The sequence below is a fragment of the Pogonomyrmex barbatus genome, unplaced genomic scaffold, assembly GCF_055798465.1.
Source record: "Pogonomyrmex barbatus isolate J1 unplaced genomic scaffold, ASM5579846v1 scaffold15, whole genome shotgun sequence".
Classification (NCBI taxonomy): Eukaryota; Metazoa; Arthropoda; class Insecta; order Hymenoptera; family Formicidae; genus Pogonomyrmex; species Pogonomyrmex barbatus.
Genome location: NW_028297111.1, coordinates 7,164,298 through 7,178,243, shown reverse-complemented (window position 1 = coordinate 7,178,243; position 13,946 = coordinate 7,164,298). Strand labels below are relative to the sequence as shown.

At 32.1% G+C, this 13,946-nt stretch overlaps 1 protein-coding gene across 1 annotated transcript in view; it reads right to left on the bottom strand.

Moving 5' to 3' along the window:
* Positions 1 to 5,996: 5,996 nt before the first annotated feature.
* The window catches only part of LOC105434020 (uncharacterized), a 54,492-nt gene continuing 46,542 nt past the window's right edge, over positions 5,997 to 13,946 (bottom strand). The window contains exon 5 of the mRNA XM_089073386.1: positions 5,997 to 9,627. Within this exon, the coding sequence (XP_088929512.1) occupies positions 9,082 to 9,627 (546 nt within the window). The 3' untranslated portion in view covers positions 5,997 to 9,081. The remainder of the gene's footprint in view (positions 9,628 to 13,946) is intronic.

Sequence of the window (13,946 nt, the reverse complement as noted above, 5' to 3'; positions counted from 1 at the left end):
TCAGTATCTACTTTATTCATCAGAAATGTTCAGGGCTCAATGGTTTAAAATGAAATTTGTTTATTGGAAAAGTGTCAGCCAGACGAAATTAATTTTATACATTGGAGAGGCTCGATCAGTTTATTGAAGATAATTTTATTTATTTGAGAAAAGTGATTCCTCCACACAAGTTACGAATATGAGTTTATTTATTGAAAATGTGTGTTCATCAGTATCAATTTTATTCATTATATAAACGCGTTCAGGGAAACTAAATTAAAATTGTTTATTAACTCCACGAGATAACCGAAACTAATTTTATTTATTGGAAAAGCGCGATTGTGAATTATTGAAAATTTTATTTATTTGGAGACATCGCATTATCAATTATTGACGAATTAATTAATTATTATTTGATATGAGTTTATTTGTTTAATGATATATGTTTGGTTTATTAATGTTAATTTTAATAATCGGAAAACTCTTCAAATCATCGAAATCCATTCTATACATTCGCAAATAACGATTTATTTATAAATTATTAAAATAAATTTATTTAATAAAAGCACATTGAAATTTTAAAAAATTGAAGGAAAAGTAATTAAATTACTGCGAAAAAAAACGCTGTAATATGTTCTAATTAAAATGCATATCACAAATGTTAATTCTAATCATAAATTGAAGGTAAGAAGTTATTTGAATGCAGAAAATAATATCAGAATGATTAGAAAAACATATATACGAAATCAAATTTACTCCTATTTACTCCTATTAAAATTTATTAGAATTGGATTTAAAAAATGAATCATATAAATATAATAAAAAATAAAGTTTATACAAAGAAAATTAAAATTACATATCATCACAAAAAAAAACAAAATAATTTATTATTATTATTTGTATTATTATTTATAATATTATTTCACTCAATATAATAACTTGTATGACGTAGAAACGTGATTGGACGCGTGGCGAGATCGGTTCAATGATCGTTCAGTTTGGTAAAAACTTGCATCAGATTGTTCAGGATCGTGGTGACTGACACTTTTTTCATGGCCGAAAAATTCTGTATCTAATGCGAATTGTTACGCATTGATTGTTGTTCACGGAACAGTGCGTTGCATCACAAACTTTCATGTACGCGTATGATGTTTATTAACATATAAGAATCGCACAATATTAATTTACGCAGTTTTAATAATAATAATACAATAAATAATATAATTATACATAATTAATTAATTGTCGTATTAATTTTTTTACAATTATTTTTGCCAAGTTAGTTTATTTCCGTTATATACATATACATCCCTAATAACATGTGATGTTATTTAAATATTTTATGTTTATATTGAATATAATATTATACTATAAATATATCCAGCATATCAAGAAGCATTTTTAATATTTTTAGAGAAAATAATTGTATAATTAATCAAAAATACGCAATGAATTTGTGTATTGTTATTTTCTATTCAATTTTTCTGATAGTTTTCAATAATTTTAGTATTGTTTTCTATATACAACTATTATTTAAGTACAAATCGTTGTAATAACACGCCATTAAAATAAATCTTTATTAAAAATGGCGTTGATTGGTTGACCGGTTGAGAGAAGGAAATGTTTAGGAAATAATTGTTATAATAGTAACTATTAATAACGTTATTGCAGTGCCAACATTTCGAATGACTCTTCTGTGTTTGTGCGTGCACTTCGAAATCGATCCGCAAACACGAATCCTGCCGAGATCAGAGGCAATAGCCGGTTATAGCCGGCAGTGCGTAATCGTAGTGCGTAGGCCTTCGCGTGAATGTTTGCGTAACAACCACCAGTGATTTGCTGCCACCGGCGATTGACTTGTCTAAATAATGGCACCTGTTTCATTCGAAAATAATTACTCGGCAAACAATACGGAGCAAGGCTTGTTCCTGCCTGTCGAGATTAAGCGATAATTCGTTAACCACACGAAAACACACGATTTACTTTTCATTGTACTTAATGCTAAAAATACATACTTTTCCTGATACGATGAGCAAACTGTTCATTTGCGCTCGTAACGGAGCGTTTCGCTTTACGTTCGGCTGTAGTGTCGGCTACTTTCGCACGAGATAGACAAAAAAATAATCGAGACTTAAGAAAATAATTTTTTTTATGCAATTGAAATTGTTAAAGGAAATTGACGTAAGTTGAAACCACCGCCATTTATTTATTGTCCACGACACATTTCAATCAACGTAGAAGCGAGCTGTATTCACATAAACCTGGAAACCAGAAATCCATTTTACTTTCCTCATTGTTGCGTTATCTGGACACGCCTGGTGCCTTTCGCGTCAATCGATGGGCCGCTATTCGCCGAACACAAGAGATGGTAAATAACTTCTTTATTGGTAAAAGTGAACTTGCCTTGGTTCTCGCGCCTTCCCGGACCTTCAATTCGGAATGTCATTGTGCAGTTTATGAATCGAACAGTTCTGTTTGCTTCAGTATGCTACTCTGTTTGCCAAAGGCACTGAGCGACCAATAAGGACAAAGCTAACATAGGGAGAATCTGGGGATACATTGATCTAACGATCCATCTAGTCATAGAGCTTCAGTAAATCTTGATAGATACAAACAACAAGGGAAATTAGTATTGCGTATGAGGTTCCTCGAACATTGCAATAAGAAACGTGAGTTTACTTTAAAAATAACAAAAATTATTTTGATTGTTTGAAGATTAAAAAAAAAAGAAAAGAAGAAATAAATGTTGAATTAAGCTAAAATAGCTCGAGGTTGATAGAATTCTGATGATGATCGGAATTGCGTGGTCGATGAAAGACGAGCGTGAGAGGGCGAGGTGATTCACATTCACAATCAAACAATTTCACTTTCGCCAATCGCGGCGAGCTATTCTTCGTTATATAATAATTTTACAACATGAGAAGATGGTTTCGGTATTTTCTTTCGACCGGCATAAAAGTTATATCGACATTGAATGCTAATGTTAATCAAACGTTTTTTAGTTTTTTGACAAGATGTATAATTAATTTAAGCCGCATTTAAAATTGATGATTTTAAATGCGGCTTAAGTTGATTACTGAAAAAAACATTGATATAGAAACTTAGAAGAAATCAATAACGAAATAATCTCGATTGAATAACCTCATGTTGTGATTATCAATTGTACATTACAATTAATGTTATTTATATAATAATAATTGAACTATGATCGCTTAATTGTATGCTACATCAAAGGAAAATTTGTCTTGGAATATTAATTTTATTAGGCATAGGTAAATAGCCATTGAATTCGATTGTGAGGACAATCTGACCAAATGTGTAATGTAATTAATAACTCTTTATTAATGTATTCTAATGAAGGGATTGAATGACAGTAAATATAATCGGATAACGCTATAATGTTTGATTAACAAATTGCAGCTGATAATTAACAAAACATATGTCTTTTTGTATGAAAATTTATCTGATAATATTTAGTTGACGAAACGCGAAAGTGATGATTGAATTAATGATTATTTTATTAATGAGGAATATATAGATCTCGCGATAATAGAGATTTGATAACATTGATTAACATAATGTGAATAACAATTAGAGAAATATGATGCCGAAGAATTTCTAAATAAAGATATTTTAATTAATATTACAGCATTTTTATTCAATAATTTTAAGAACATTTGGTAAAAATATATTAAACATTAAATTTGTAATTAGTAATCAAAAGTATTAATATTTTTTATAATTTTATTTCTAATAGATTCAAGCTTTTTTTGACAATAATTAGATAATATTTTTTGCAAATGGCTATCTTTTAACAATTATTTATATTAATTTATATTAATTTGTTATATTTATTATATATTAATAAATTTATTGTTTTTGTATTTTACAATAGTTATATAACGTCATTTGGTCTGATTTTTAAAAATTTTATTTATTATTATTTTTAACTTTTTTTGCGACACAGCGACATTGAATGTTGATGTATCGTATTTCTGCGATCTCAATTGAAGGCTCCACATACTTTTCTCATTCCTGATATCCAAAATCCCATGCATTCCAAGGCCAGCAAGGCAGGTACTAATGAAGTCGTGAGAGGTCGGTCAGGAATTGTGACGCGCTTTTGGGTTGAGCGCGTTTTCGGGTAGTAGCTGGAGTAGGAAAAGGGGAACGGCAGATGATTTAGATTCCACCTAAACGATCTGTCTAAGCCGGCCTGACGGCCGAATGTTCACAGGTCAAGTTCATCGCCGTTCACTTGATATAATGGATTTAATGAGAAGGTAGCCATCTCTACACCCCGACGTGTCAGGATTTGCTCGGTTTCATAGGGAGATAAAGAGGGTCTTGTATACTTCTTCACGCTTTCCGCTCGCAGAAGCAGGCACGCTCGGCGAAGGGCGTAAAGGTGATCCTTTTGGGATCAGAAACAATGGACGTGCCTCTCGAGAGGATAACGACGATGAAAATTGTCAGTTTGTCGTGCATGGTCCCTAATCACTGTTCTCGCGGCTTGTATCTTGTTATCACGCAGGATTGAGCATATGCTACTGTCTGCCTCACGTCTTTCTTATCTAATCATTGACTGCAACCAGATTAATGACGCCGCCATGACGTGTGACTATTCATGCGTTATGTTTTTTGGCGAAATATTCCTCCATTCATTTTAAAATAATATTAATCCCTTTGGTATTTAGATTTTGTATATACATTTTTAACAAGATTGATAAAAAGAGAATATATTTTTTAATCCACTTCTATAAGAGCTTCATTCTATTTCAAATTACTTTGTAATGTCGTTTAGATGTTTTTCTTTTTATTTGGAAAATTATAAAAATAAATTTATTGTATATATACGAATATCAATAGATTATTGTACAAAAATTTTTTAAAATTTCAAAAATATTTTGGCTAAAAAAATCTCTGAAATGTGAAAATCATAGAAATGTTTTCTTCATTAAATTAAATGAAGATCTTGAAATAATTAATCGGACGTTTGTAAATGTTTCTTAAGACTTCTAAAGAGTTATAACTTTTCTTTAACTTTTCTTTAAGCATTCTGCTTTTAAAAATTTTTATGTTTATATATTAAATATATCAAATTAGAAAGGATTATGAAATTATAACATTAGCCTCGCGCTGAAAACATATCGTAACCGTTGTGCATAAATGCTCAATGTAATTTGATACTTAGCTGACACTTGGAAAAAATTAAGAACGTTTTCGAACAGCCGCACTGTTGTCGCCCATTGTCGAAATAGAAAGAACAGCAGCTGTGCGGTAGCCAGCTTTTGGAAACTTGAACATTTATTCACACCTTTACTCTCTCAAACACGTGAAAACACCTTCAGCATTTCAAGCAGGTACATAGGTAAGATTGATCTTTTTTTTTTTTTGAATGAAACATACCACTGTTCCTTTGAATAGATTCTTTTGATTCTTTTTTTGAATTTTCCTTTAACAAAAATACCTTTTCAAAACCTGTCTTGAACTCTTCGTTTTAGCATTCATAAAATTCCTCCGTTTCTTTTTCCTTTGTATGTGGAAATGAAAACTATTTTCTACAACAATTCTGTGGTCTTAGGAATAATAGGCATAAGCTAGAAGAATGGGACATGTTCGCGATGGCGGAGAAAGAGTTCGCCATATTTGTTTTGAGTGTCGCATACATGGAACCACATGCGACACGTATATATATATATATATATATATATACTGAATGATTCCACTTGCATCTCTAAATTTTTATCTTCTTCATCTAAACTAGGATTTTAGATTCTATTCCTTTAGTCCTAAGTCCGTGACCAATTCATATGAAAAAAAAAGAAGAAATCTTGTGAAGGTTGAATCTTGAAATTATTATATGTTACAGTTGCTTTATAATGTGCAACAACATATCACCGGTAATTATTATTTACTCTTGTTATTAAAAGAAAATTATTTTTTTTTATTTTAAATATTTTACTTAAATACTATTACGCTGAAATTGAAAGGAAATATTGATATATTTGAAGGCATTTCGAAGGATGATATTTAACGTTTATTTCTCATTTACGGTACAATATTTATAGTTTATTTTTGTCACTTGTAATATTATACGCGGATAATCGATACAGCTTAAGGTTCATCGTAACGATACGAATATAAAGATTACACGTCGTACAGCACAAAGGTTTCGCTCTTTGAGCGAGATGTTTTCCGCAGCTTATTTTTTCCTTTGCAAAATCGATTTGATAGATATTATGATATTAGCAAAAACAAATAAAGGATAACTATCAGATTTTAAGATAAAAATAGCCCCGAGTCCTCACTTAAGGTAAAAATAGCTCTCAATTAAAGTTTCTCAATTAAAAAATCAACAAGATAGAGTTGCAAAAAATATATATAATCGTATATATTTTTTAAACTGGCATTAACGATGAGAGACATGAAACATCTTTATATTGTCAACGAAAAAAACAATGTTTCAAAAAACGAATATATATACACACTTAGCAACAAAATTATTGCATAAATTAATTTAAATAAAATTAAAATTTTATTTTAACTTCAAATAAATATAAATTGGCAAAAAATTATCTATTTAAGATTATTAAAAATTTTTTTTGCATTCTCAAGCATAAAATCTATACTTCAAGAAGCATTCGTTATCATTTGAATTTATCTTCCCCTTCTTCCATCATCTTTTCAAAAGTACGAGCGTGTTACGTCTAAAAAAAATTGCATAATTTAACACATTATTCTATGGAGTCGAATGATTTTTTTTTTCGCAAATGTCATGGTAACCACCGTAAAATATGATAAGATATATTTTTTCCTGCAAATTAAAGTTATACAATTTTTTTTTGCGCGCGTGTGCGTATGTAGCTGTCTGACTGCTGCTCTCTCTCTCTCTCTCTCTCTCTCTCTCTGTGTGCGCAACAGAAATAAAGACCCCATGGTTCGTCACTTCCGCGGTATTTAATGACTGCAAACCCTCTCTGCGCGGGCATGCGTACGCGCGCGTGTTTTGTGTGTGTGTGTGTGTGTGTGTGTGTGTGTGTGTGTGTGTAAAAAAAATGTTCGTACGCGTTCAAAATTGCATAATCCTACCTCGTTTTTGAATGATCTCTAGATGAACGATATTCCTCTCCATCCGTGCGATGCACACACATTTTAATTAGCAATCTTCCCGTGGTGCAAATAACTGAGCAAAAATGCATAGGTAACTTTACCACACTGTAACTCCGCAAAAAATCGTACAAACGGTTTTTTTTAATTTGCAGGGAAAAAAATTCACCATTTTACCATAGCTGATCATGATGATTACCATAATATTTGCGAACAAAATTCATTCGATCCCGTAAAATATATTGAATTTGCAATTTTTTTTTAGGGACGTAACACATTCTTATTTTAGGAAAGATATTAGGAAGAGGAGAGGATAAATTCAAGCGATGACAAATACTTCTTAAAGTACATGTATTACTCTTAAGAATGCAAAAAAAGATTTTCAAATACAATAATTTTTCGTTGATTTATGATTTATTTAAAATTATGCAAAATTTTAATATAAATTTAGATATGCAATTTTGTTGTTGAATGTATATATATATATATATATCTCTCTTTTGAAATTAATAATAAATATTCTTTGTCATAGTATTAATAGCGAATGCTAATTTACTAAAATGTGCGGTAATTGTAGTTAAATTTATATATTTACGACGCAACGATGTTTATAAATGTAAAATAAAAGTTAAATAAAATTTTTCATACAAAAATTTTGTGTACACAATTCAATTTTTACTGATATTAACACATTGATCGCCATCCATCTGTTACACTTATCTGGACGACGGATAAGAAGGTCCGTCATCCAAATATGGATAATGGCACGATGAACCTCGCGACGAATCATGAATTTAATTCCCGCGGGAAACATGCTCGATTTATATTGGGCGATTAACGTGTTAATTAAGAAAAAAGAAAAGAATTAAAGTGCAAGTTGCTCTTACATCGTTCCCGTGAAACCGAGCACTCGCGACACTTCTCAAACATCACGGCTTCATGCACATGATTCCATTTGTACTGCTTTCTCCTCAGGGGTTGCGAGTCCCTAGCATTCTTGGATGGACAGGCCGTAAGAAAGCGAATCCGCGTGCGAAAACCCGGAAGAAGCCAAGTTTTGCTACACTATTTACACGGGACTATATACAATTATTCTCCATACGTCTCGGTCAAGATTAGTCAGCCGACGACACAGCGGAAATCCTTTCGGTCTTCGTTGTCATTTGTAACGACATTATTCATCGTTACATTAATAGTTTCCCGTTTCTCGAAGTAGTAGTTTCTCCACGTCCAGGTTGGCCAAGTTTAATTCTGCTACTAGAGCGACACTGTCGATTATGTCCCACTGCCAGAAGAAAATGTTTAACCTTTTCTAGTTGATAAAATTCTTCCAGATGAATCGTCTTGAATGGTAGATGTTGGATTAAGAATATCTTCTATAATAATTCTTTTAATAGATCGTACTCGAAGATTATCTCCATTTCAAATGTCAATGATTTCTCCTTCTTTCTTACTTTCTTCTTCTTTCTTCCTTTGTTTCTTCCTTACTTCTTCAAATTCTGTTTTGTTAAATCATATCGTCATTCTCAATTCGCCTTAGAAGCCTCTTCAAGGAGGCTAGAACTCTTCTATATAAAAGAGTGAAGAATATTCCAAGAAGATTCCATGATTGATGACTTTTGTTAAATTCATGATAATCATGAGGAAATGGTCATTGTTGGAAAATTTGGCAGAATCCAGGAATTTATTTTATTTGTTAATTGTTTAAAGAATTTAAAGAGATAAACTTTTTTCCTCAATAACTTCATCATACGTAACATTTCAACTCCTGTCTCGTAGATCAGCGGTCATCACGATCTAAAGAGACATACAGCAATTATCCTTTTCGAGATGCATCAGAATCGCATCCCACCCTCGTTGAAATCGTGACTGATAATACCTGAAGAGTACAGGTATTCTTGTCGGATATTGCTGTTTCCTTCCCTCAAACCCGCGCGATAGGCATCACAGCAATTGCTCCTCCAAAATGGATCAGAGCTACGCTCTATCGGGTCATAAGATGACTAACGGCCTCCGGAAAGATTCATTTCCCGGTGCTGGTGCCATTTGATATCCGCCGTATTGACCCATTTGTGGACCCAACAGGCCTCCAGCTTGAACGGACCCAGGGTAATATGCTGGCAGAGTTGCCCCGGGACTTGCAGCCGATGACGTTGATGTTGAACTTGCACTAGATGAACCTTGCTCTGTTCTCTCATGCTGTTTGCTTGTGTCCGGTGACTCCGCGGGTGGTGACCTTGCGGGTCCACTTCCGCCGATGACGCTAGCCGGACTGGATTCTTCGTACAGCTTGTTAGGCTCGTAGCTGGGCCGATTGTATTCTGTAATAGTTGGTTTTTCCATATAGATCTTTGATTGCTCGAAATACGCTTTCGCAGAATCCAAATAGCTGCGGTCCAAGTAGGCCTTAGGATTGGACGAGTCCAGGTACTTAGGATCCGGATACATGCTCATCGCTAGAGTGCTTGGCGGCATATAAGCAGCGCGGTATTTATCAGCCTCCATTGAGTACTTCATGGCGTCCATCGAGCCCACTACCTGAAACAAGAAACGAAAAAAACGTCTAACGATGCGAATAATATTGTTATCCTTAGATTTTTATATCCCATCGCATTATATTAATTTCAACAATAAATCTAATTAATGCATCTCGATTAGTCTAGAAATATTCTTCATAACCGATGCGTTGGACATCGAATCGCTTTAATAAAGTTTTAATAAAATTGTTGAAGTTCTTTTTCTCATTAATTTTCGTCAATTTTTTGCCAGGTCTTGGTATTCGACTTTTGAAAAAAAAAACGGACACCAAAAGTGCGAAGAATCGCATGTACGAATAAAAAAAAGTAGGCGACAAATTTGAGAGTCGACGCATTCGATTCGGTCGGCGCGCGCAAATCGCGAAATTGGTGGATCCACGATGCGACCCGGAGATTTGTTCTACGTCGAAGACAACACTGCCAATGGCCATAAATTTCGTCACGTTGGACCGAGCACGTTTGGGCTGCCGCAAGCTGAAGAGGGAGACCGGGCCGAGAGACCGGTGCTTAAAAAGAAAAGAAAAGAGAAAGAAATACAAGAAAGAAAAGAAGAGGTGGGAAGCACACATATTCCCGATTCTATAATTCGTGGACGGAGGAAGGACCGTGCGGGATCCTTTGTCGGATCGTTAAGCGGCTTTGTCCGGATGATTTACATCCAGTCTTAGTAATGCTAAGTCTCTCCCGCCCGCTACGACCAATTGATTACAGCTCAGCTTCTTTCACCTCGAAAACCCCCCTCGCTACGATCCGCGAATCGCGCAACGGCGCGGCGTCTAGAAATTAAAAAATTCCTTCTCGCTGCACGGCGTTGAGATATTTACATTGAAAGTCCATCCAATCGCAACGATTCTGATTATTACGACGTATATACATGGATTTCATTAACTAGACGTTAGAATTAGCCATTTAATAGTCATTTGCTAGATTAAAATATGAGATAATTAAGTCGACAACAATTTTTCGAAATTTGCAAAAATTGTCTATCTTGTTTCGATTTGTTGAAAAGCTGCCAAACTAAGATTATAGAAAACACAAAAGAATGTTTATAGAATAATACGAACATTTTGTTCTAATAATAACAGAATATTTCATTTACTGAGCTCAAATATCAATTTTAATAATTTTAATAAATCTAAATCAATTTACTATACCATTTAGTATACCATTTTTTTTTATTAATAGTTTTCTTAACATATTTTTATAAATTTTATTTGACTTCTTTTAGCAGAGAAAGCAGCTTTGCAACTATTGTAAAAAAGAAATCTTTGATAGGGTTAATTTTTATCTTCAGTTCCTCATGAATCTAATTAAAGAATCTTATAGTCAAATCTTGAAGTAAGGTGAAAATTACAAAAGTGAGGAAATTTACTAGTTTTCGACATATGAAGTTGCAGATACTCTAGTGAATTTCCTCACTTTTGTAATTTCCACTTTGTTTGAAGATACACAATCGATTTCCTGAATTTGACTGCGCGTTCACAAACTCAATAAAAAAAAAGTGTCACAATCTCAGTGCCCACGACTGTACAATTGCCTTAAAAATTCCGTTTTTTCATTGCTATGTGAATCTAATTTTACTCTAGAGTATGTTTTGGTTATTTTGATTATGGTGATGAGTGAAGGCGAAAATTGGCAATTTAAAGCAAAAGGGGATAATTGGCTTTGTCAGTTGTTGTCTTATTCTAGATCTATTATAGAACAGCCATTGCCAGTGAATACAGCGACATTTCTATACTGCAGAAATGTCCAAAATATATCGTAGAAATATCTTAAAAATATCGTGATATTTTTATCACGTTTACCTCTGTATGAAATCTTATTGGGTAAGTTAGAGTAAAATAGAATGAAATATAAAATAAGAAAAGCAATTGAAAAATAAATTAACCTGCTCTCACTCTGTTTTGAACCGTCAACTTTTGACTTTAATTTATAATCATAGAATATGTTTGATCGATATATACAGAGTGTTCAATAATAATCGTATTATCTTCTTGTAAGCAGGTAGAACGAGTTATACTGAATAGAAAAGTTTTATCATTTTTGCAATAATAAATTGTTAATTTATACAGATTCGTGAAAGAGTGACTATTCGTGCGACACGTACATCGTATGATTGCTAAACGTGCAGCAAGATGTTTGGACGTGTGCACGATAAATGGATACTTTATTATTTGTAGATCACACCTTCCTAATATCTTGATCTTCCTTTATGTCTTCCCTGTCGATAATCAATTTAATGATATCGATTAAAAATTACTTGTAAAATGTATTGTGAAAAATATCATACCAGAGTCAAGATCTGACTCTGGAATTCTCTTCCGGAACGTTTCTCCTATCTTGATCACTAAAGCATAATCTTTCTCGTAATCTTTCTCGTAATAACTGGACAAATATAAAAGGTATAATGAAAGGACATTATTTCAATCGACGTATATAACAAATAATTTACAGATACATTTACAGATACATTTACAGATTTATAAAACGTTTTAATGTTAAAAATATATAACATAGACATTTTTGGTTAAGATTGGATTTTGGCTCAATAATTCAATAATTTATTTTTAATAATAATTTAATGTTACATTAATTGATACATACATGTCTTATAATAGATTTGTCGCGTTATATTTCTTGCAGTTAAATCTCTTTTTTTTCCAATATTCGCACATACACGTGTAGATCTGATACCCTATTTCATTTGTCATATAAGATTTTCAAAAGTAATTGGCTATCGAGTCCAAAGTCTTCTTGGGACTTTAGAAATTCTCTATCCAATATGTCCAAAAATTTTGTCATCTGAGGACCTCTTTCATCCATCTTTGATTAAATTAATCGATCGATTATTCTATTGGAATTGACTAATCGTAATTTATCCATTAAATTTAATGACAAATACGATTGATCAATTTCAATAGAATAATCAGCCGATTAAGTTAATCGAAAATGATGAAAAAGACCCTAGCCCTCGTGTTCACGATATTAGAAATCGATCGAGATCTCGAACGGAAAAAGATTGACTAATCATATTGCTCAATTGGCTGAAATAGTCATTACAATTGGTCAATTTTTCCTCTGTCCAAAATCGGATCGATTTCTATCACCATAGATAAAGTTAAAGTTTAATACATGGAATCGCAGTCTAAGACTAATATTTCATTTGTCATATGATAAATTTTTTTTAACATGCTGATTGGTTACAAGAATTGGGGAATTTCTAAAGATTTAAAAATTCTATTATTGTATAATCAATCACCACATTTAAAAAATTTATCGCGCGACAAATGAAAGTCTATCTAGTTTTAGAGCCGATCTTTGATGAAAAAGAGAGATCATTAATTGTAATTGATCAATTTTTTTACGGATTTACAGTTACGCACGTGGGCGGAAATTAAATTAAATTAAAAATCTATATAAAAATATATAAAAATTACAAAAGTGACAAAAGTGAATTCAGAATATCCATGATTTTTATTGCGTTCCGATTTACATTCCCAGCGCTCGTGAATATCATTTGTCCTTCAATATTTAATAAACAATAAAAATGAAATAATTCTATGAACATTATAAACGTAAATCGGAACATAATCGATATATGTCAAAATTTAATAAAAATTGTTATAATTTTGACTTCGTTTTAAGATACAATCGACCGGAAGATATATTGGCTCTCATAACGCTTGTTAATATTATTTCCTCCTTGTTTAACATTTGGTGAATCATCAAAGATGAAGTGATTCTAAGGACTGTGCGAGTGTTAAATGGAATGTATTTTAAGAATATTATTACATTTATCGTACGATAAATTTTTTAAGTGTATTGATTGGCTGCAGGATAGAGCAATTCTCCAGTCGTTAGAAACTTTCTATCCTGCAGCCAATCAACATGCTTAAAAAAATTTGTCGTGCGACAAATGTAATAGTATCCTAAGCCTATATTAAAATATCAGTAACGTTTTCCTTAGAGTAAAAATGTGAAAAATTAAAATTTTTTTTCACTATCTTCAATAGTAAAATTTTTTATTTTTAAAAAAATTTTAAAAAAATTTTTATTTTTCATTTATTTACGCCCTAATCAAAAAGTTATATGATACTACAGATGATAGTTATTTCTGTACTTTACTAGACTGTTAACTGTTTAATGTATAAGGCTTGACTTTGTATGTAATGAACAATTATATAGGCCAGTATTCATAATCGATTCTTATTTTAAGGTTGTTTTAGATCGATCTTCATAGTTGAATCTTGTTTTTGAATTTGAGATAATTTTAAATATAAGATTCCACTATGAATATCGAATAGAATCATTCATTCTGGG